We start from the raw sequence: 22,455 nt of genomic DNA on the forward strand, positions 1-22,455 counted from the left end.
CAAGGGGTCCCGGACTGTGAGAGGGCACAGGCCAGGCTGAGGGATCCCACCTCCCCTGCAAGTGCATGAATTTTTGTGCACCGGGCCTCTAGCGTGTGTGTGTGTGTGTGTGTGTGTGTGTGTGTGTGTGTGTATTTGTATTGATTTCAGAGAGGAAGGGAAAATGAGAGTGAGAGAGAGATAGAAACCATCAATGATGAGAGAGAATCATTGATCAGCTGCCTCTTGCACACCCGCCACTGGAGATCAAGCCCGCAACCCAGGCATGTGCCCTGACTGGGAATCTAACCATGACCTCAACCACTGAGCAACACTGGCTGGGCCCAAACCTGAAGATTCTTGCTTCAGTGTGAGCGGAGTCCTCCATTGAGGCTGCAGTCCCCAGGGCTGGCTTCAGCTCTCCAGGGGCATCAAGGAGCCACACCCCTGAATTCCTGTCACTTCCCCTCCAACTGTCTTCCCCTCCTACCAGTTTCTTCCTGCCTTGCCCAGCTTCCTGCCATTACATAAATAATAATTTGTTTGCCATCCTGTGATGGTGGCCCATCCTATGAGTCCTACTCTTAGTTCAGCTTCCCCTAAGAACTAGAACAACACAGGGAGTAGGCATAGAAGCTTTGGAGTCAGAGAGCCTCTGACTCAAACCCTGTCCCTGCTGCTTAACAGCCACGTGAACTTGGATAAAATGATTTTAACAAGCGCTCAGCCTCTTTTAAGTGAATGATCTAGAAACTCCATTGTTTTCTTCTTCAATGAAATAAGGCAGCTTTACTGTAAGCATGAACCAGAGAGTGTTGGTTTAAAACCCAGTGACCATTGCATCATCCCACCTTGAAGCGCTCTGAGGCACAGGAACGCCAATCGGGGCGGCACAGAGAGCCACAGAATCTCAGGTTCGGGAAACACCATGAGAGCAGTGATTTCTTCTAAGGAGCAGTGTCGAACCAACCGATCTGAGGCAGGTGTTATTGTTAAATGGAGCATGTTTCCAGGGGCAGGGCCTTTCTAGCAGAGAACTCACTCTCTCCCCACCCCTTCCACTCCTCTCCACAGGAAGAGGCGGGACTTACCCTGCAGGAAACTGGTTCTTCTGGCTCTCTGCCTGGTGGCCATGCTCTCTGAAGCAGGTGGTCACTCCCTGTCCTGCACCCCTTCTTCCGGCTTCTTGGAATAGGCTGGCCTTCTAATCAAAGACTTTATCCAACTGCTGCATACCTCCTAGCCCAAATTCTTTCTTATATATTTAACCTCCAACCCCATCTCTTCCTTAGCTTCATAAGTGGAAAGCCAGCCTTGGCTGCCCGCCTGATGCCTGCTGGAGGTGGAAGTGGTTAGTCTGGAGCTGGGTTGAGGCTCCCTGGGGCAGCTGAGCCATGACTAATGCTGAGCAGACTGTGACCAACAACCACAAGGCGTGTGCTTTTATGGAAGAGTGCGACAGTGTGCTGGAGGGGTCTTCCTCCTAGAAGAAAGTGCCGGGTGGAAGTTCAGCGGCCCCATCAGCCGGTGCCTCTCACCCTTCACCTGGGCCTGTGGAGTGGAACAAATAAGATGCATTTTAACCTCCGAGCAGAGTGGGCTCAAGTCAGTTTGGAGACAGAGTCACAGGACAGGCAAATTTGAGGGGTTCTAGTGCTTATATAATGATTAACTCCCAAATGTGCTCCCGCCATGAGGACTAAGTGATTTCGATCAAGAGTGACCTTCCAAGCCATCATTTCAGACCCCTCTCCCCAACTTTTCATGTATGTATACATGACATTTCATCATTTTGCATAGAACCGAAAAAGGACCTAGATAGTCAAGGAGTCCACCTATCCTGTGCTGCTAAATATCTGGTGCGTGGTCACATGGTCCATATGAGCACATCCTCATGCAGGAACTCCTGGGCAAAGGTTGGCTGTTCCATACGGTGTTTCTCTAATTTAAAGTTCTTTCTTGAGTTTGGCCATTGGGCAACCCTACTGTCACCTTTCTGGATGTTCATTCGCGTACACAGGTGAAGACATTTCCTGGTAGCTTCATATTGCCGTGCACCATGCTGGGCCCTGGGTTGATGGACCATACATGTAATCTTGCTTCCAGTGGGAACACCAGACAGTCCTTCAGCTATTCCTCCAGGGCCTAGGTTGGGTCCCCTCACTCCCCTCATCTCTCCACCGGGCTTGCTCTAGCTCAGTGGTTCTCAACCTTCTGGCCCTTTAAATACAGTTCCTCATGTTGTGACCCAACCATAAAATTATTTTCGTTGCTACTTCATAACTGTAATGTTGCTACTGTTATGAATCGTAATGTAAATATCTGATATGCAGGATGGTCTTAGGCGACCCCCATGAAAGGGTTGTTTGACCGCCATAGGGGTCGTGACCCACAGGTTGAGAACCGCTGCTCCACCGCCAAAGGGGTCGCGACCCACAGGTTGAGAACCGCTGCGTCTAGCTGGACTTCCCTTCCAGATGGTTGTTGATCGTTAGTCTGTACTCTGGCCATGTCCAATCAGCCAGTCATGACCTTGTAAAATCTCACAACTGTTTTATGAAGCCCTCTCGAAACAAAATTCTGGCTACTATTTTGTCTCATGTTCTTTAGGGAGCATATTATGTGTCCATGAAACATAAAAAACTAACTCTTACTTACTTTTTTAATAAAGTTCTTACATTTGACCACCTCCTGTATAAATCTATAGTTAAACATGTTCTGGCACAAATCACAATCAAGTGATATTATGTCTTGCTTCGCCAGAATAATATTTTGTGAAAAATGTTTATGAGAAAAATAATTGAAGCTATTTTGCTTTATACAGTTATTTAAAATAAAAATTATAGGTTAGAAGAGTCTGCATAGCTCTGTCTCGTATAGAGCTTTTTAACAAACTCAAAAGAAAATTAAATACTGTTGAGAAGCTGGCATTAGCCCTTGCCTTTTGGAGACAGACCATCTTATTTTCTCAGAGGTCCACGTTGCCAGTGAGAGGAAGCCATGAGCACAGGGCTTCAGGTACAGGGAGCTTAGAAAATGCTAGAAGATATACTTACCCACAGTGTGTCAGCAGATTCAGACATGGCCCCCAAGATTTCCGTTCCCTGGTGCACATGCCCTGCCCAGTCCTCTGGAATGTGAGCAGCACCTGTGACTGTGAGGGAGTCTGATTCCCATGAATAGGGTATATTCTATGGTAAAAGTAATGTTTCATATGTAATTAAGGCCCTAAACGTTAACTATGAGTTAATTTAAAAAAATATTACCCTGGGTGGACTTGGCTTAATCAGGAGAACCCTTAAAAAAAGTCAGATGCCAAGTGAGAGTCTCTTGCTGGCCTTGAAGGAGCAACAGCCTTGCTATGGAGAAGGCCACGTGGCAAGGACCCTAGGTGGCCTCTAAGAGTTGAGAGTGGCCCCTGGCTGGCAGCCAGCAAGAAAATGGGATGTCAGTCCTACAACCGCAAGGAACTGACTTCTGCCAGCAACCAGTGAGCTTAGAAAAGGATCTCAGCTTCAGATGAGATCACAGTCCTGGCTGACTCCTGCATTTCAGCCTGTGAGACCCTGGGCAGCGGACCCAGTTGTGCTGTGTCTGGACTCCTGACCCACAGAAACTGGGAGGTAACAGATGTGTGTTGTTTCATGCTGAGGAGTGTAAGTTCATTTGTTACTCGGCAGTAGGTAACTAATACACACAGGACCAGTTAACAGTCGGGAGGAGAGTTGCTCAGAGGAAGCATAACCCAGGATGACACTTCAGAGTAACTCGCTTAATCTCATGGTCAATTGCCATGTGGCCACTGAGACAACTTCAAGGGATTGAGATTTCACACTGAACGTTCCATACCTGGACACAGATCATCTTTTCTTCCATTGCAGCGGCTCTCCAACTTCATCAGGCATCAGGATCACCCGTCAGGCTTGTGGGAGCCAGTGGCTGGGTTGGAACTGAGGGCTGAGTTTCAGGAGGTCTGGGCAGGGTCTGAGAACACGCACGCCCCAGGGGAGGCTGATGCCGCTGGCCCAGGGGCCATGCTTTGAGAGCCACTGCTCCTGATAAGTCAAGAGGTCCTCATGATCTCCAGGACTGGATTTCTGTATCCAACCTTTTCCTCATTTGACATGAAAACATGGTAACAAGATTTTTTAAAACAAGGCTAAGCCCTAGCGGGTTTGGCTCAATAGATAAAGCATTGGCCTGCGGACTGAAGGGTCCCAGGTTCCATGTATGTATACATGACATTTCATCATTTTGAATAGAACCGAAAAAAGACCTAGATAGTCAAGGAGTCCACATATCGTGTGCTGCTAAATATCTGGTGCATGGTCACATGGTCCATTTGAGCACACCCTCATGCAGGAACTCCTGGGCAAAGGTTGGCTGTTCCATACGGTGTTTCTCTAATTTAAAGTTCTTTCTTGAGTTTGGCCATTGGGCAACCCTACTGTCACCTTTCTGGATGTTCATTCGCGTACACAGGTGAAGACATTTCCTGGTAGCTTCATATTGCCGTGCACCATGCTGGGCCCTGGGTTGATGGACCATACATGTAATCTTGCTTCCAGTGGGAACACCAGACAGTCCTTCAGCTATTCCTCCAGGGCCTAGGTTGGGTCCCCTCACTCCCCTAGCGGGTTGGCTCAATAGATAAAGCATTGGCCTGCGGACTGAAGGGTCCCAGGTTCAATTCCAGTCAAGGGCACATGCCCCGGTTGCAGGCTCGACCCTCAGTGGGGGGCGTGAGGAGGCAGCCGATCAATGATTGTCTCTCATCATTGATGTTTCTATCTCTCCCTCTCCCTTCCTCTCTGAAATCAATAAAAATGTATTTTTATTAATTAAAACAAGGTTAAAATAAAGAGAAGGGACAGAACCTGGTATACCTTGAGTAATCCAAAGTGCTCTTTATTCTCTAATTAGTCATCTGAGAACCAAGCGAGTGGTGAGAGACTAGTTAAGTCAGGTTCCTAAAGAACGACATTGTCCTGCTTCCACAGCTAAAGATCTCCTTGGGTCCCACGGACATCTGTGTTTCCCCTCTTTGCAGCTCCGAGGGTCAGATGTCTGTCTTGCACCTGTCACCCCAGGCACCCCTCCGGGCCCCCGTAACCAGATGTCAGTGCGGAGAGGTGCTTTGGGGCAACAGTAAGTTCTCTAAGTGCACCAGTCCCCACCGGTGACCTCACCTTGAACCCCTCGGAGATGCAGCCAGGGCATCAGCCTGGAGACAGAATGAAGTTCTGGCTGAGCCTGGGGGGTATGCAGGTTCCCGGAAGCGCCCCGGAGACTGGGAAGAGGAGAGAGGACCTATCTCCTGCCAGCAGAAGCGAGACCACGCGGGGGTCCATGGGGCTGGGAGCACGCGTTGGCGAGAGCTTTGAAACCAGATTATGATGAGGGCAGAGGGTCAACGTTCTTTTATGACATCATTTAAGAATGATTTATTTGGGAGGACTCAGCATTATCATCTTATCCGAAATCACCATGCGTGTCAGAAAGCTTGCTAATAATCTGGGGGAGCGGGGGCGTGGAGGGGGACCTAACTGAAAACAGCTGAGAGGTTGAGCGTGATCAGCGTGTCTTGTTTCTATTATTTGGCTCATTATACAACATGGAAGGAGTGGACCTGAGTGGTTATCCAAGTACGTCTGCATTTCTGAGTAGATTGTAGGTGTGCCTGCCTTTGCACCCCAGAAAAAATGACTGATCTTGTCCATCAGAGCAGCGTGGGCCCCCCAGCTGCCAGCTTTCCTGCTTTTAGTTACTTTCCCCCCTGAGAGATAGAAGCACTTGGGGGGCTTTCCCCAGGCTGCTGGGAAATGATTGATGGTGGGACTTCTTTTAATCCGAGTAAGGCGGTGGGAATCGGACCCCACGGACTTTGAAGACCACTGCCAAACATCCACAGCACCGAGGCCTGGCAACTTCACCTAATCTCCTACGAGGCGCAAAGCAAGCCCCAAACCAGCTGTGCAATGGCCCCCTCAGGCCGAGGAGTCGGTCAGGCTGGCTTCCTCTCACGTTGCTTCGCGTCCCGCCTCTCAAACCGCCCTCCCCTTGGCCCAGGGCGGCAGCATTGGTGACACGGAGGAGAGAAAAGATGTCAAAGGAAACGGACTTGAGGTCCGAGAAACACACCGTGTCTGGTAATATGCCAGGCCCGGGGCCAGTGAAGCCCACCCCGTGGCACCCAGACAATGCCGTGGCGGGGAGATCAGGCCACAGGCTACCTGGCGACATCCTCGGAGAGAAAAGGCGAGTGGAACACTGAGAAGCTGTCCTGTTTCTTTAAAGTGAGGGATCGCAGCTGTCTGACGCTCTATTTGCCAACAGCAATAAATACAGTTGGCACCGAGAGCAATAGCTTGCTCGCCATTCGACAGATGCTTTGTGACCACAGAGTGGAGTCAGGGTGATGTGTGTCCCGTGCTCATCTGGAATGCCTCAGCAACCACCTCAGCGTCGTTGCTGCCTCTTTTCACTCGGGCCACGAATGTGGAGTCCCCAGGGGGGAACTTCTGGTCCTTCTAGAAGGGACTAGGAATACGAGAGAGAGAGAGAGAGAGAGGGCAAGAAGGGCAGAGAGCCCACGCTGTTTGGGCGCCAAACATCCTAGTTGCTGGGCTCTCAGTTCCCGGAGATGATGAGATTATAACACAAGACCCACAACGATCCGCACAGGTTGCTCTCAGACAACGTCGGTCACCAAAAAAGTGCGAATGCAGACGCCGAGGTGACTCCAACTCGCCGTGCTAGGCCAAGCTTGTTTTATTACATACATTCTGCACTCTAAGAACTAGTAACTTCGTATTGTAAACATTAAGCATACAGAGATTTCAAGGCCACATTCTACCACTGATTGTCTCTTTTGTCATGTATCTTTGGCTGGCCGAGATCAACTCGTAGTGTATAAATGCATAAGTTATATAATTATTATATAAAAGGGGGGGGGGACCGCATGGACTTGTATACTTCATTCTGACAAACGCACAGCGTTCGCGACTCGAAGGGACACCGGAGCCCGCCTGGCCCAGAGCCGGGCGATGTCGGAGCGCAGCGGCCCAGAGAGTCTCTCGCCGGACCCCCCCGGGGAACAGAGCCCCCACGAAGCCATGCCGTCCCGAATGACTCTTTTAAATATCAGACAATTCCAGTTACAATTTTCTTTGGACAAACAAACAAAAAAAAAGAGAGATGCATGTTTTCGTGTCTGAATCCCACCACTGCCCCTCGCTCCGTTCCGCCACGTCCTCCCTCTCACACTGGCTCTGGTGCAGCACTGACCGCGTTCAACCGCGAGTCCCCGTGATGCCTTCTCCGCAGTCCCAACACCGTCCCCTGTCCAGCTGCACGGCCTGAGCTCCCGCCCAGCCCTGCCTCCTCCGGCTCGGCCCCTCCGCACCCGCCCGCACATCCTCCAGCCCTCCTCTGCATCCACACTCTCTCCACGCACTTGCTCAGTCCCGCGTCCGGCTCCTGGCCCCTGGAATACTGTAAAGGAGTTGGAGGCTCTGGGTCGTCTTCACAGCTTGGGAGAGCTGGCCGCCCTCCGTCAAATGGAATGAATCTGATTTCACCCGGAGCAGCAGGCGCCGATGAGTTTCGTATCCACGTCCGCTGCATGGTCTCTTTTGTCTTTTTCTGCTTTGTTTCTGATATGTTTCTGTTTTTAAATACAGGTAGTTTTCCTTCAAATGGCATTAGGAACAGTACGTTAGGTCCAGACTGTGTCTTCTGGATTGCTTTGGTTCCATCCTGGTTTGCATGAGCAGGATCCTGGACTCTGAAGTGTATACACATCTTCAGGCCACCTTTTCTTTGGCACTTTGTCCTATGACCTCAGGCTTCTACCTACAATGTCTTTTACAAGGTGGGCCCACAGATCCCAGGTCTGTGAACGTCCCGGTCAGCATCCGCTGTCTCTCTGTGGTCATACTTTGGTCCTTCCCTCCCGCTAAGAGTCTTTGGGTCTCGTCCCTGGCTTCCTTCCCCATCCCCCGCCCAGCTTTCTCATTCCTCTTGAGGCACTTTTTTTTTTTTTTTTTTTTTTTTCTGTTTTTTTTTTTTTTTGATTCCTGGTCTCCGATAGAGTGTGTGGCAATGTCCTGGCGATGACTGCGTGCTGTTGGGAAAGGCCCCTCTCGGCTCTAGTAGTAGGTGCCCAGGTGAGAGGGCATGTGGCTGGCTGGCAGCCTCGTGTTCGGGTAGATGCCTCCGGTCGGGGAATTCCAGTACGGGTTCGGGGCCGCGAAGAAACTGGACGAGGTCACGGGGAGGGCCGGGGGGTGGGGTGCCACAAAGTTCATCTTCTGCGGGTGGGCGTGGTAGGAGCCCATGTACGGGAGGTCCGAGGGGTACTTGTAGAGAGAGGACTCCGGGGGGTGGGGCTGGAGCGCCTGGGCGATGCCGTGGAAGTCGAACTTGTAGGCGTAGCGCTTCCCGTGCACCTTGGTCATGATGTTCTTGTCGTAGTAGTAGCGGAGGGCGCGGCTGAGCTTGTCGTAGTTCATGTTGGGCTTGCTCTTCCGCTCGCCCCAGCGCCGGGCCACCTCGTCGGGGTCTGTCATCTTGAACTCCCCGTTGGTGCCCTCCCAGGTGATGCAGTTGGAGTTGGAGCTGTCGGAGAGGAGCTCCAGGAGGAACTGCCAGAGCTGGATCTGCCCGCTCCCTACGGGGGACAGGAAACAGAGCAGTGAGGACGGGGTGCACAGAGAGGCGGCCTTTCTTCAGTGACAGGGGGGTGCTACCGGGCACCCAGGGCCCTTTCCCAGGCCAGCACCTGTCCCTCAGATGCTGGGGCCTCCCCTGTTCTGCTGACAACTGCCCGTGGCTGGACAGGAGCCGCCTGGCCCGTTCCCAGCAGCCTGTGGCCAGAGGGACAGACCAAGGCCATGGGAGACGGGCCTCCCTGCCTCAGGGAGGGGCCCAGCCTGGGAAGCTGTTCATGCTCCCGAGGTTCCCTGAGATCAGACTGAAGCAGGGGTCCACTAGGGCCCCAGAGTCCTCTTTCCCCTGCCCTGTCCTGCTTCCCCCGCTCCCTCTCTCCCGAGAACATGCCCTTAGCTAATCACACGCACAAGGATCCTCATCCCAAACTCTGTGCGCAGGGAACCTGCCCTAGGACGATGGCCCTTGGTGACTATCAGTCTGGTTACAAACCCAAGTCCTCCTAAGAAGCAGAGAATTTCTATGGGGTGAGTGGATGGCAGGCTGGTCCCATCCACTCCTGACTTCTCAGGAGAACATCCAGGTCAACACGATGTTTGCAGGGGTAGGGGGTGGAGGGCCTATTTTTCCTATGTTGTGAGGCAGAATGGGCCGTTATGTGGATGGCAGTAATGACTTAATGCCATGTATATTGGCGAGGTCAAGTGAAATAATAAAAGTCAGATTTAGGAAATGAACTCCTAAAAAGTTTATGGAAAAAAAATAAGAGAATGGAAGTAAACACCGTTATTTCTAACATAACATTTCGCTGGCACTCGGAAAGCCATTCTGTCAAAACTTTTCCCAGAACAGAACTCGCCCACTCAAAATGAGGAAGTTTAGAGAAGCGTTGGCCCTCTTTCAAACCAGATCGCCCCTTTCCAGTGTTTAGGCAAACGCATCGTAACGGAAAGCCACGTGTGCGCCCCCGCGCTGCCGTGCCAACTGCGCTCACAAGTTTCCAAGGAAGGAGAAGTGCTACAGTGAGTGGCTGCAGGTCCCCGGGGGGAGGGAGGCAGGCTCCAACGAGGTTGAGGGGTCCTTGCTAGACTGGGGTGCACCGTCAGGATTCTCCTGACCCCATGGGAATCAGCTTTCAGAGATGCAGCTTTTATGTTTTCCTAAATTCAGAGACAAATCAGGCACCTCACCACGATGTTACAATACCTTCCAGTGGTTCTCAACCTGTGGGTCGCGACCCCTGAAAATACATCCTGCATATCAGATATTTACATTATGATTCATAACAGTAGCAACATTACAGTTATGAAGTAGCAACGAAAATAATTTTATGATTGGGGGTCACCACAACATGAGGAACTGTATTAAAGGGTCGTGGCATTAGGAAGGTTGAGAACCACCAGCGTAAGGCTTACGCTGACTCACGGCTCGCTAAAGGGGAGAAGCATTCAATACTGACAGTCATACTGAATCCCAGGAGAGACCCAGGGCTGTCCAGCAGATTAAAGATGCTTTGCAAATGCGTCAGAAGCAGGTCCTTTCTCCTGGACTCCCAGCTACAGGGGCCTGGGGCTTATGGCCACAAAGACTACCTTTCATTATACTCTCAGCGAGAACCCAGGGACGTGATCGGGTGGTCAAAGTCGCTTTAACTGGCAACCATTCAGGGAACCGATGTCACGTAGACCTCAATTACGAATTTGTTTTCCACTCAGTCCTCTCACCAGCTCCCTGTGTAAGCTGTCCAGCTCGCACCTCCTCGTTCCCACGCGGGCCACGTGGAGAGGGCTGTGTCTGTGAATCCACCCCCCGCCGGCTCCGTGAGAAAGGTCAGCCCTTCCTGACTGCGTCCCGAAGGCGACTGCGTTCGGTCCAGCCGCACATTTGAAAGGTATTAGCAGCTTGTAGGGCGTCACACTGGGAGCCTTTGCCTTCTCGGGACCACAAACTGTTCTCAATCAAGTCTTCTTGCCCCCAACGTTTCATTAATATGCATTTAAAACACACACACAAAGGATGGAGTGGGAGAACCATATGGTTTTAGTGTATATATTGTAACCAAAGGATTAATACTTGGGGAAAAAAAACCATATGGGACCTGGGGATAGCGAAGAACACGGATTTTTGATTTAGCAATCTGACATATGCTTCAGCATAAACAGGGAATCATCTGAAAATAAATATTCAGGCAGCCTCCTCAGCGAAGAGAGCAATTCCACAGATTTGTAGAAACACGCAGACCTTCCTACGCAGCTGAAAGAATATTCGGGATCTGCCCAAACGTGGACACTGCCCCCCAGGAACCTGTCCCTCGGCCGCTTCCTGTACAAACGTGGACCACGGGACCAGCAGACAGCCGGGCCCCGTCTCTCCTCCTTCCGAAGCACTAGCTGGCCCGGACTGAAAGCCCTGGCTGGAAACTCAAGCTCAAGAAACAGATGATCATTCCTCACTGTTTGCCCTAAAAGAGCCCTTAGGATCTGGGCTCCGGCCTCTGAGCATCCCCAGGGTTTGTGGGAATGAGATCTGTAAACAAAACCCATCGGCTCCCAAACCTGAGAACCCCACGCAAATGCAAGCTCAGCGAACGCACAGGAAACGGACACTACGTCCAGCTCATTCAAGGTTGCACCTGACGCCCATCACCAATGCCACCGCCTCGCAGCACAAGCACGCTGCCTCACCGGGCGAGAAGGTCAGGGGTGCACAAGGCAGCTGAGAAATCGCAGTCGCTGGGAAGGTAAAGGGGTTACTCACGGCCACACAATTTCAGCAGCAACCTAGTCAGTTCTTTTACTGTCAAAGCGATAACGCTGACGGTGCCACATGGGTGCATTTTAGACTAGTGGGTACGGGTCCCAAGGCAAGATACCTAAGGCTTGGGAAGCTTAGAGTGACTTGGGGCGCTTGCTGGCCACACACACAAGTAAAAGGAGAAGCTCTTGTAAGACCCAAGTCTCCTACAGGCATCACCACCTGCACCTCATGAGTAACAACTGTCTCGAGAACATCCTTGACACTAGGAAGGAGTATTCAGTTTGACCAGGGTAGACCTGCGCAGTGGGGCGCCATGGGGGGCTGCCCGCCTCCAGGGGAGCCCGGCGGGGTGAGCAGCACAGGGCTTGGAAGAGGCCCAAAGGCAATGCTTTCATTTTCCAGAGGAAAGAAGAGAAACAGGGCGGCAAAGAGGTCCAGACTGAGCACGAAAGGGCAGAACAACTGAACGGTTTATAAACCACAGAGCAGAGCAGGCGGGGAGGGAGTGGTGGCGGGGGGGGCTGCCCGCCTCCAGGGGAGCCCGGCGGGGTGAGCAGCACAGGGCTTGGAAGAGGCCCAAAGGCAATGCTTTCATTTTCCAGAGGAAAGAAGAGAAACAGGGCGGCAAAGAGGTCCAGACTGAGCACGAAAGGGCAGAACAACTGAACGGTTTATAAACCACAGAGCAGAGCAGGCGGGGAGGGAGTGGTGGCGGGGGGGGGCACTGTGGGGACAGCTGACGGAGGGCCCAGCAGGCTCCACGGTGGCAGTCGTCTGGGGCCACTTTCTCCCATGGCTGGGGTGCCTCGGAACACCTTGTGCACAGCCCCCCCCCCCCCGTGTGGAAATCAAGGCAGCAGGGGGGGCCCCAGGCGTGGCCCCAGGACACGTGGCCCGGGCCGAGTGTGGCTCAGAAGGGACTTGCTGGAGGGCCAGGGTGTCCGGCAGCTGCCAGGGCCACTGTGGTGACAGCACTGCTGGCTGGCTCCTGGCTCCACCACGGATGGGACCTGGGGCAGCTCCCCCAGCTCTGTGCCTCTGTGTTCTCACCTGTAAAATGGGCTGATGGCAAGAGCACGACCTTCAGGGTCACTTTGAGGATGAACGCAGTAGGTGACGCTCTGATTCTGACTGGTTTGGGCTGGAGATCCAAGTTGAAAGGAAGGTACGCCCCTGGCCTGGAGCTGGAGGAAGCCACTAGATGCTTCCCGGGTGCCAGAGACGTAGGTGACTGATTTGCAAAAGGTCAGCGAGGGTCGGAACCCTGCTGCAGGCTGCAGCCCTGAATCACCGCACAAACCTGCTCTCAGGCCCACGCCTGCACGTCCCCTCCAGCCCCTCCTAGGGGTCCCCTCCCTGGGCCGGGAGCTTGTAAAGTTCCCAGTGGGAGACTGGCCACACCAGAACCCCCTAACAATGAGCAGCACATCCTAAAACGGTGCCGGGTTTTGCCTGAACCACGTGCACTGTCCCAGCCGCCGGGGAAGGCTCCCCAGGTGTCCGCAGGTAGCCACCCAATGTACCGCCACAGGCCTCTTTCGTGGAAAGGTGGCCTCGGTCCATTCAGGGAGCCACGTGAAACACGTGACCCACCTGACGGACACAGAGGAGCTGCCTGGTCCACAGGGTAACCCAGGGACACCCTTTCCCAGCAGGAGAAATACGGGCCAAGTGCACAGCAGTGAATGCTGGGGGCGGAGATGGCGCAATGCTGACATCGCCCGTGCATTCACGCTCCATGATGTCATCTTCCCACTGAAAAGAATGCGCACTGTGGAAAGAGCCAGCACTGGGAGGGATGAGGGATTTATTTTTCCGAGCGCGGAATAATAGACTCCGACAGGAAGGAGCATTCATAGAAAGATGAAAGACACGCCGGTCCCGGGGAAAGGCCACGTGAGTACAGCTGATGGGGCCCAAGGCCGGGTGGAGAGAAGGCCTAAGTCAGTGATGGCGAACCTATGACACGCGTGTCAGAGGTGACACGCGAACTCATTTTTTGGGTTGATTTTTCTTTGTTAAATGGCATTTAAATACATAAAATAAATATCAAAAATATAAGTCTTTGTTTTACTATGGTTGCAAAGATCAAAAAATGTCTATATGTGACACAGCACCAGAGTTAAGTTAGGGTTTTTCAAAATGCTGACACGCCGAGCTCCAAAGGTTCGCCATCATGACAAGCTAAGGAACAAAATCTTCATGTGCAGGTCAGAAGTAGGATGCCGCCGCCTCCCCAAGCCCGCCGAGAAAGGTTTCAGGGGTAGAGGGCGGTCCTTCATAAGATGCGAGTGTCCCTGGCTACTTAGGTACCAAGACATCTTCCCAGGCCTCCCGCCTCCGCCCAGGCCCTCTACCTACGGTGGGCATCCCAGCTGCTGGGCACCATGTGCCTCTGTGAGAGCTGAGGCTCTGCCCACGGGCCGGCCACTCTCTGAGCCCCTCCCTCCCCTAAGCCACACCTTTGCGCTGTGACATGGGCGTGGACCTGTATTTCACTGGCCGGCGTGTGTGCGTGGGAAGGCCAGTTCCGTCTTGTGTGGCACCCCGGCACTTTGCTCCATCCCTGACCCCAGACCCACCCCGTGCACGTGCACCTGAACAGCTGCTAACCGCATGGCGAGCCTTCCTTTCTCTCCTCTCGCTCCCCGTTCTCCCAGACCTTGCCTCCCCGCCCCTCCCCGGGCTTGCTCAGGGAGTTTAGGCGCAGAGGTCCTTAAACTTTTTAAACAGGGGGCCAGTTCACTGTCCCTCAGACATTCCACACATGCGCACTGTGGGACCGGGACAAGTTGGCTGCTAAGCAGGACAGGCAGCAGCGGCAAAAACACCCGGCGGGCCAGATAAATGTTTTCGGCGGGCTGCATGTGGCCCGCGGGCCATAGTTTGAGGACCCCTGGTAGGGGAAGGCAATGAAAGACGTTGCAGACAGAGTCCGGGTTCAAATCTCGCCTCCCCTCTGACTGGCTGTGACCCAGGAAAAATTACCCACTTTCTCTGGTCCTCTGAGTCCCCTGCCATTGGATGGAGATAATGACCTCCGGCTGCCAGGACCCCAGGCGTGCGTGCTGCGCAGGCATCATGTGGGGGAGCGGTCAGAATGTGGTCTCAGGTCACTGAATTAACGCTGCCAGCGTCTGGCTTCTGTCTTTTCCTCTCTCGAGTCTCCCCTGAGCACCGCTCCAGGCCCGCCTCCCTAAGCACCTCACTCACAGTCATCGCTTCAGTTCGAAGGCTGAGGAGGCCCCTGCAGACGGAAAGCTGACCACGGGCACGGGGAGGGACCGAGACCCGGAGACGCGGCCACCAGGCGGGGCTCACGTATGAGGGAAGCGCCTGTGGCCGCCCTGGTTGCACAGTGTGGCCATTCCCTACGCCCCCTCTCCATCGCATGTGAGCTCCCTGAGGGTCAGGACGAGATCTTACTGCTCTGACACTTACTTCTTCAACAAATAATCACTGAGCACCTGGTCCAGACCCGGGGGAGGGCAGGAAACAAAGCAGGCCCTTCCACCCCATCAGACGCTTAAAGAACATTTGCTGAATTCACTGACATGAACTAAAATAGAATATCAAGATAGCAGACTCTCTAAATCAGTGGTTCTCAACCTGTGGGTCGCGACCCCTTTGGCGGTCGAACGACCCTTTCACAGGGGTCGCCTAAGACCATCCTGCATATCAGATATTTACATGACAATTCATAACAGTAGCAACATTACAGTTATGAAGTAGCAACGAAAATAATTTTATGGTTGGGTCACAACATGAGGAACTGTATTTAAAGGGCCAGAAGGTTGAGAACCACTGCTCTAAATCATCATATCTCATGTCCCCAAAGCGTAGCCTCCCTCGAGGGGACGTGTGCTGAATCTGAATTTTTCCATTTCCAGCCCGATCTTGGCCTCGACATCTAGGAAATACACTTTCCAGCGTGTGCCGGCAAGACGCCCGTGCCATCTCGCGTCTGACTTGCTGCTGAGAATACGCAGCCTGCGTGGTGGGTTTCTGCAGCCCGGCTGGCTCGGATCGGAGCGTCACCAAATAAAACAGCGGGGTTGGCACTGGCAGGTGGCCACAGGTGACCACCCTCGCAAGGCCCGGGCTACAAACAGGCCAGGGAAGAACCCGCCCTTTCTCCTGGCATCGAAGTGGAGAAACAGACCATTCTGAAGATAACTCTGGATTTGAAGTCGGAGGGTTGTAAGCAGCATTCTCCTTTCTGAAATATGATTTAACTGCTTGTGTAATAGGTTGAATTGTGTCCCCCCCTCCCCAAATTCACATGCTGAAGTCCTAGCCCCCCAGAACCTCAGAATGTGACCTTACTGGACACGGGGTCTTCATGGAGGTGATCACGTTAAAGTGAGGTTATCAGGGTGACCCTAGTCCGATATGACCAGTGCTGGTATGAAAGGGTGACAACACTGGGAACAGAGACCCACGGAGAGGGAAGACAGGGGAAGGGACGAAGGCAGAAGGTGGCCGTCTACAAGCCAAGGAGAGAGTCTGCACCAGGTCCCTCCTTCATGACCCTCAGAAGATAACCAGCCCTGCAGACACCTTGACCTTGGATGTCGTCCTTCAAAACTGACACAGGAAACATCTATTTTCTAAGCCTCTTCCCCCTCTGTGTCCTTCTTCTAGTGGACCTAGGAAATTCGGGCAGCGTGGATGAGGTCACGATGCTCTTTGCAGAAGCTAAAATCTTCATTTATATCCCGGCCCGTATTTTTCCGCTTGGGCGACTAATCCAGCGAGACCTAACCCTGAAACTGGTTCCGTGGAAGGAACTGGTCACCCTTGCCAATGCATCTTTCACAACAGCCACTGCCATAACGGTTAGCAACCACACCAGCCATATCTCACCTGGGTTTGCAAGGCGGCTACTCGTTGGTCCAAGGATCTGATAAGGATCTACAGAGAAAAGAAAAGGTGTCAAACCCCGAAGACACAGCTGTGACTTGGTGATGTCACTGTGGGCGTTCTCCTGTCTTGTCCTCCCCGATTTCAGAGCTGAACATGTCCCCCACACCAAGGTCACCTGGCGCCACCCCTGTGTTAGATAAAACCTCCCAGGGGAGCTGAGTAAAGTTTCTTGCTCAGAGCCTCCTCGTTCAGCTGAGCTCAGAGTTGGCCTGGGGTTCACCCAGCCCCGTGCTCTCTCTACCCCAGGAAACAAACAGGGCACACAAGTTCAGTCCCCAGTCAGCCAGCTCTGTGTGGGCTGTGCTGATAGCATCACTGATAATATCAACCCCCCACTGTGCTGCATGTAGACTGGGCACCGGTGTGGGCACTGCTGCACCCGATGGCACCAGTGTGGTATGCCTGGACAGTAAGGCGAAACTAAAAGAACTCATGAGCCACACAGAGACACGCTGTGTGCAAGCGGAATGTTTCCTTCCACATTCACTGTGCAGATAGACTGTGGAGATGTTTTAACCAACTCCCCAGTCATCCTGGCTGAGTAGACGGATCATTCTGTCCCTGATTGATATATGAAGCAGTTGTGAAGAAGACAAAGCAACATGAGTCTCGTTTAGCAAAGGACACATTTTAGAAATATGCCACCCAACCTGTTGCTTCTCTCATGGCCACCGAGGCTCCCGGACACATACCTAGCTGAGGCCGCTGGTCTTCGGTTTTGGGCACTGCGGAAGGAGACGGCTGAGCAGCTGAACATGAGAAAACAAGAGAGACAATGAGCTGTAACTTATATGTGGCCACTAGTCTTTGATGCTGTGATATCATCGTTCCATCAACTACCTTAGTGATTTAATAGTCTCCCTTTTATAATAAACATCTTACAGGAAGGAAACATTTCTTTTCTCATGAAACCAAATGTGCACATTGCAGCAAAAAAAGAGAGCACTTTATATTATTTCAAAAATGTATTTATACCCCCCTTTTTCCAAAAGAAAAGAATTTGCGATGGCTTACAAAACAGATTTAAATGAATTGCAATCTGAAATAAGTAAGAGGGAAATGATCAGGAAAATGAAATAAAGCCAGGGAGACTGTAAACATGGCCGAGATCAGGAAATCACTCCGTGTTTGATCTGCACTCAGCCATCCCAGGAGACACGTGTGACTGCGCACTGAAGTCCATGACAGCAGTCACTTCTCTTTGTGGGGAAGAGGGTATAACCTGAAGACTAGCTGTGCCTGTCTTGCCAAGGGAAGGAATGCTTTCCATGTTGGAAAACCATAGATTAGCTACAGAAATGATGTTTACTCCATCAAGAGGGACCCTGTGCCACGTGGATTCAAGGCAGTCGGAGCCAACACCTCACCTTTCGACTGGGGGGCGGGGTGGCCGTGACCGGTCCAGGCTGATCTCCTGGGTGGCTCATAAGGTAAATCTGTAAAGACCAAGAAATTGACTAAAATATCAATAATTTACTTTTATAACAGATATCTTATATGTGTTTTGTGTTTATTTGAATAAATATTGTGCAAGAAAAGCCAGTCATCCAAAGAAATGTTCAACCTGGATTCTATTAGATTCAGGTTTTATTTACAAATGATAATTCTGTGTATTTTACTGATCTGACATTTCTACCCGTTAATCTGCCACCCCCACTGACAGATTCCCCCAGAGCCTGCGGACTCTCCTAGGGTGACCTCCAACCACAGGGCAGGCCACACTGAACGTTTCTTCCCGTTGAAGGCGTCCTGCACCCCAATGGGACTGACCTGTATCCAGCCCTTTTTTATCTCCAGGACCATCCAGAACAGAGCCCACAACTCTGACCAATCAACCAGTTCTTGCCTGAGGTCTGCACCTCAACCCCCAAATGATGCTCGCGTTCCTTCTCCGTTTTCTTCCGTGGAAATGAGCTCTGCCTCCTTATCCTTATTCTCCGCTGCCTCTCTCGGCCACCCCTCACTTTCTCTTTACAATCTCAGCCTTTTATGTTGAATCACTCTTAACCGTCTCCTCCTTTTTCTATGCAGATGTCTCCTCTTTCTCCTCAAAATGAATTTAGAATTTCTCTAAAGTAAGTGGCATGACATAAACTGCAAGGCTGAGGGGGCACTGTCCCCACCGTGCGCCAGCAATGACCGCCAGGGCCTCAGGAGAGGCCAATCATTCCTTTGCATGGACCACATGTGATCACTCGCCCCATCAATCTCTATGCACGTTGCATATGCAAATTTAATACCCACTTCTGCATCCTCGGTGCAAGTTCTAGCAATGGTTAAGAAGACTCTAAGTCATTTTCTTTCGAAAACATATTCCAGGGACACTGTTATGCACGCTCCAACTGTGCACATATCACGCTGCTTCTACCTCCATCTTAGTACAGAACCATTTCAAAAAAACTAACTACATCTTCTTGGACTGAAGGGTCTCAGGTCAGTGCCAGGGGTCATGCCGGGCCAACCGAGAAGCCACAGCCAGATGTTTCGGGGCGACTTTGCTGCCAGGCCCCTGGAGATGGCTGCAGCGTCGCCCTCGGAGGGCAGCGCAATGCCGCTTGCTCTGAGCCTCGCTTTAAACAGCTCATTTTACTTAAAGCTGGCAATCTGGTGGGTCCGTCTCCCAAAAGCTGGACTGCGCTGCGGAAGACGTGTCTCTCCCTGTTTTCAATCCCAGAGAGAAGGGCCGTGACATGTAACCTGAACATCAGCACAGAGCGGCCGTAATTTACTCGGTCTTCTTGGCTGCCGGCTTCCCCGGCGGGGTGGTCGCTGAAACCCTACCCCCGGGGTTTCGGTTGGGCTGGACGACTTTTCTGTTTAATCTCGGCCATGGCTCGCCACTCCCTGCCGGCCGGCATCGTCGCACCGTTGGACCGACCACCAGCCTTTCCCACCCGGCTCCTCGGTCTCACTTTTCTGGTGTCGGGGTTGGTTACCCGCGGGGATTAAACCGGCAGCCGCTATCCATTTACAACGAACGGAATCCCAACCTACATTCCTGGGAGCATTGTGCATAGGAATTCTCATCCAGTTGCATTTTGTCTGAAAAGTGGTTAGTTAGCCAGAGTTTCCACGTGAGAATTGTTTCGGAACAAAAGACAAATCTACCGGCCAGACCATCCTAGCAGCATCCAGCCCAATTCAGGAGCAGGGATCACACGTTTGTCCTACTTGTGTCCTGGGATGGAGGGCACGGGGCTGGGGGCTGGGGACCCCAGGGCCTTCTGTGTACCAAATGCTGAAGCAAGATAATACGTAGGGTGCCCCCAAAATTATATACACCCACTTTGAATACTTATAAAGGCAGTGTTTTTAAAATACACTTCAGCCCTGACCGGTTTGGTTCAGTGGATAGAGCGTTGGCCTGCGGACTCGAGGGTCCCGGGTTCGATTCCGGTCAAGGGCATGTACCTTGGTTGCAGGCACATCCCCAGTGGGGAGTGTGCGGGAGGCGGCTGATCGATGTTTCTAACTCCTTATCCCTCTCCCTTCCTCTCTGTAGAAAATCAATAAAATATATTTAAAAAATAAAATAAAATAAAATACACTTCACTTTCAACATGGAGCTATCAGCTGTTAAAGTGCAGACACATTTTAGGGGGACACCCTATAGAAATACATTCTAGACCCTCGTTTCTCCAAGTGCAGTCTGCAGGCCAGTAATACAGGCAACATCTGGGAGCTGGTGAGAAGTTCAGAATCTCTCTCCAGATTGACTGTTTCGGAACCTGCATTTACCAAGACCCCGGGGACGGTGCACACCGACACGGAGGAAGCCTGTTCCAGGCCTTTCCACGGCTCTGGTTCAGAACGCTGTGCCCGACAGACACTCATTTCAGAGGCACTGCCCGAGAGCGGCCACACAGAGAAAGACGTGTGTGCAAAGAGTTCTAGATCGAACGGTTTTATCTGAGATAGATGAACACTAACAGAATTTATAGCAAGTGTCAGTAGGTTAGTTTGCTGCTATTTTAAACGTAAAGAAAAAAATATGGCGGCTGGAAAAAATTAAACACCAAACTACTAATAGAGAAATATTTTTGAGACTCTATTTCCCCCGATAAAATCCTCCTTAGGGTGTGTCACCGTGTCCATTCTCCCTCGAAAGTAAGTCAGGACCTAAACGACACCAAGTCTGGTCTTTAGCCAAGAACCTGCGATGTTCACGTGAACAATGACTGGCATGTTCACAAACATGTCACCACGGAAGATAAGTGGGCTTTGTTTGCCTTCATGACATTCTGGCCCGATGCAGCCTTCATCAGCTGCCGATCACAGCTGAGGGTGCCCAGCCCCTCCTCCCCCCCCACCCCAGGGATGTGACGGGAACCGCTGGGTCGGCCTCGCTGAGATGAGGCACGGCCAGCCGTGACCCCGGGCCAGTGGTGACCCCGGCAGCACCGCCTGCCTCCCCCGGCGGCGGTGGAGTTTACTGAAGAATGACGGCTCCCTGCACATGGGCTACTCGCCCTCGGTGACAGCAGGAGGGCTTCTCACACGGGTCTACGCACACTCCATTCTCAGGGGCCACTTCAGTGCTCTCCACGCCTCTCCAGCCTTGGTCTTCGAGGCGGCTAACTCCTGGCAGAAGGGCCTGCTCGGGGAAGGTGGATTTCTAGCAGGGAGCTGGCCATTTTTTTCTGTAACAGACTCTGTGTAAAAACAGCTTTCTAAACCCCATTACACAGGCAGCTCAGGGTTACAGAGAAGCATGTGCCAGGATCTGGACCAAAAACACGAAGCTACAAACAGGGTGTCGCTCTTCCACACCCCCACCTCTGGGTACTTGCTGGGAGCTGGGATCGGTTGGGTTACAGAGAAGCATGTGCCAGGATCCGGACCAAAAACATGAAGCTACAAACAGGGCCTCGCCCCTCCACACCCCACCTCTGGGTACTTGCTGGGAGCTGGGATCGGTTCCTGATCCTAAAAGAGCGCCCCCCCCCCCGTCCCCCCACGACATCAAGTAACCAAGACAGCATCCTCCCAGCCCTTCCTGCAGTTACCTTCCTGAGGCGTTAACCTCACCCAGTTCACAAGCTCCTCCTCCAGCCCTCGGAAGAGCCGCCCTCCTGCACTCTTGCCGTCCGCCCTCCCACTTACTTTCCCAAGGGCCAGAACCAGGACTGTGGGCGAGTACCCCTCATTCTGCAGGACCCACCCCACATTTACAGAGCAGGTCCGGGGGTCCCAGCTGGGCTGGATGGGGAAGGACAGGCCTCGCTGGCTCCCAGTGAACTCAGAGGCCAAAGGCAAAGACAGAGACGAGAGCTGCTGCCAGAAGCAACCTATAACCCAGGTTTAATGGGAGGGAGATTCAGGCGATGAAGTCGCTCTCCTGTTTTCCTCCAGACATTTCCACAGCCTTCTAACCCCCCCTCAAAGACATGGGGAGCCGGGGCATTTCACATGCCCCCCCCCCCGCCTGCCTCCCCCGGCTAGGTTTGCAGACCTCTGGGTTGAGTATAGCCATGGAAAGTGAAGAATGCGTGCTTAGCCATTCGCTAAGATCCAGGCTTTCCAAAGCGCCCCACAGGGGAGAAGGGGTTACCCCACTGTCTGGCTGTGCCGGGTAGTGCCGACCGGCACTAGGCTGCCAGCTCCAAGGCAGGGATAACTCATAATTCCAAGAAGCCCTTGAAGAGCAGCCGCTGGAAAGTGAAAGTCCAGGCTGCACTCCCAGGCTCAACTCGCCACTCTCTTTTGATAACATCCTAGATGGGTATCACGATGCCGGAGTTGCCATGGCGATGGAGGAGGGGAGGAGGGGGTTACAGAATGTCCTCCTTGGTGCACACGAGAGCTTTCACATGAACTGCCCCCAAGATGCCAGGTGGGCGGCACATGTCGAGGTCAGAAACCAGCTTGCAAGCTCCTACGAGTCAGACCTGTCTCTGTCCCTGCCAGCTGAGACCTTCAGGGCCATAGCTCCAAAGGCATGCGCTCACAGGGGAGGAGGGGGTGGAGGGAGGGTGTCTGATGCTAATGACTGACAACGCCAGGAACACATGAAACATCGTGAAACAAGATCGCAGAAATGGAATGTGAGTGACACACCTCCGTGCTATCACTTCCTAGGAGTGGGGGAGGGGCTGCCCTGAATGCTGATCAGTAGGAAAAGGA

At 52.5% G+C, this 22,455-nt stretch overlaps 1 protein-coding gene across 6 annotated transcripts in view; it reads right to left on the minus strand.

Annotated features, from left to right (window-relative positions):
- Positions 1 to 6,735: 6,735 nt before the first annotated feature.
- The window catches only part of ERG (v-ets avian erythroblastosis virus E26 oncogene homolog), a 159,071-nt gene continuing 143,351 nt past the window's right edge, over positions 6,736 to 22,455 (minus strand). For all 6 annotated transcript variants that reach the window (XM_005861297.2, XM_005861298.2, XM_014535656.1 and 3 more), the window contains 4 exons: positions 17,700 to 17,768; positions 17,025 to 17,081; positions 16,273 to 16,320; positions 6,736 to 8,650 (listed from right to left, as the gene is read on the minus strand). In XM_005861297.2, the coding sequence (XP_005861359.1) occupies positions 8,130 to 8,650; positions 16,273 to 16,320; positions 17,025 to 17,081; positions 17,700 to 17,768 (695 nt within the window). In that variant the 3' untranslated portion in view covers positions 6,736 to 8,129. The remainder of the gene's footprint in view (positions 8,651 to 16,272; positions 16,321 to 17,024; positions 17,082 to 17,699; positions 17,769 to 22,455) is intronic.

The sequence above is a fragment of the Myotis brandtii genome, unplaced genomic scaffold (assembly GCF_000412655.1).
Source record: "Myotis brandtii unplaced genomic scaffold, ASM41265v1 scaffold147, whole genome shotgun sequence".
NCBI lineage: Eukaryota > Metazoa > Chordata > Mammalia > Chiroptera > Vespertilionidae > Myotis > Myotis brandtii.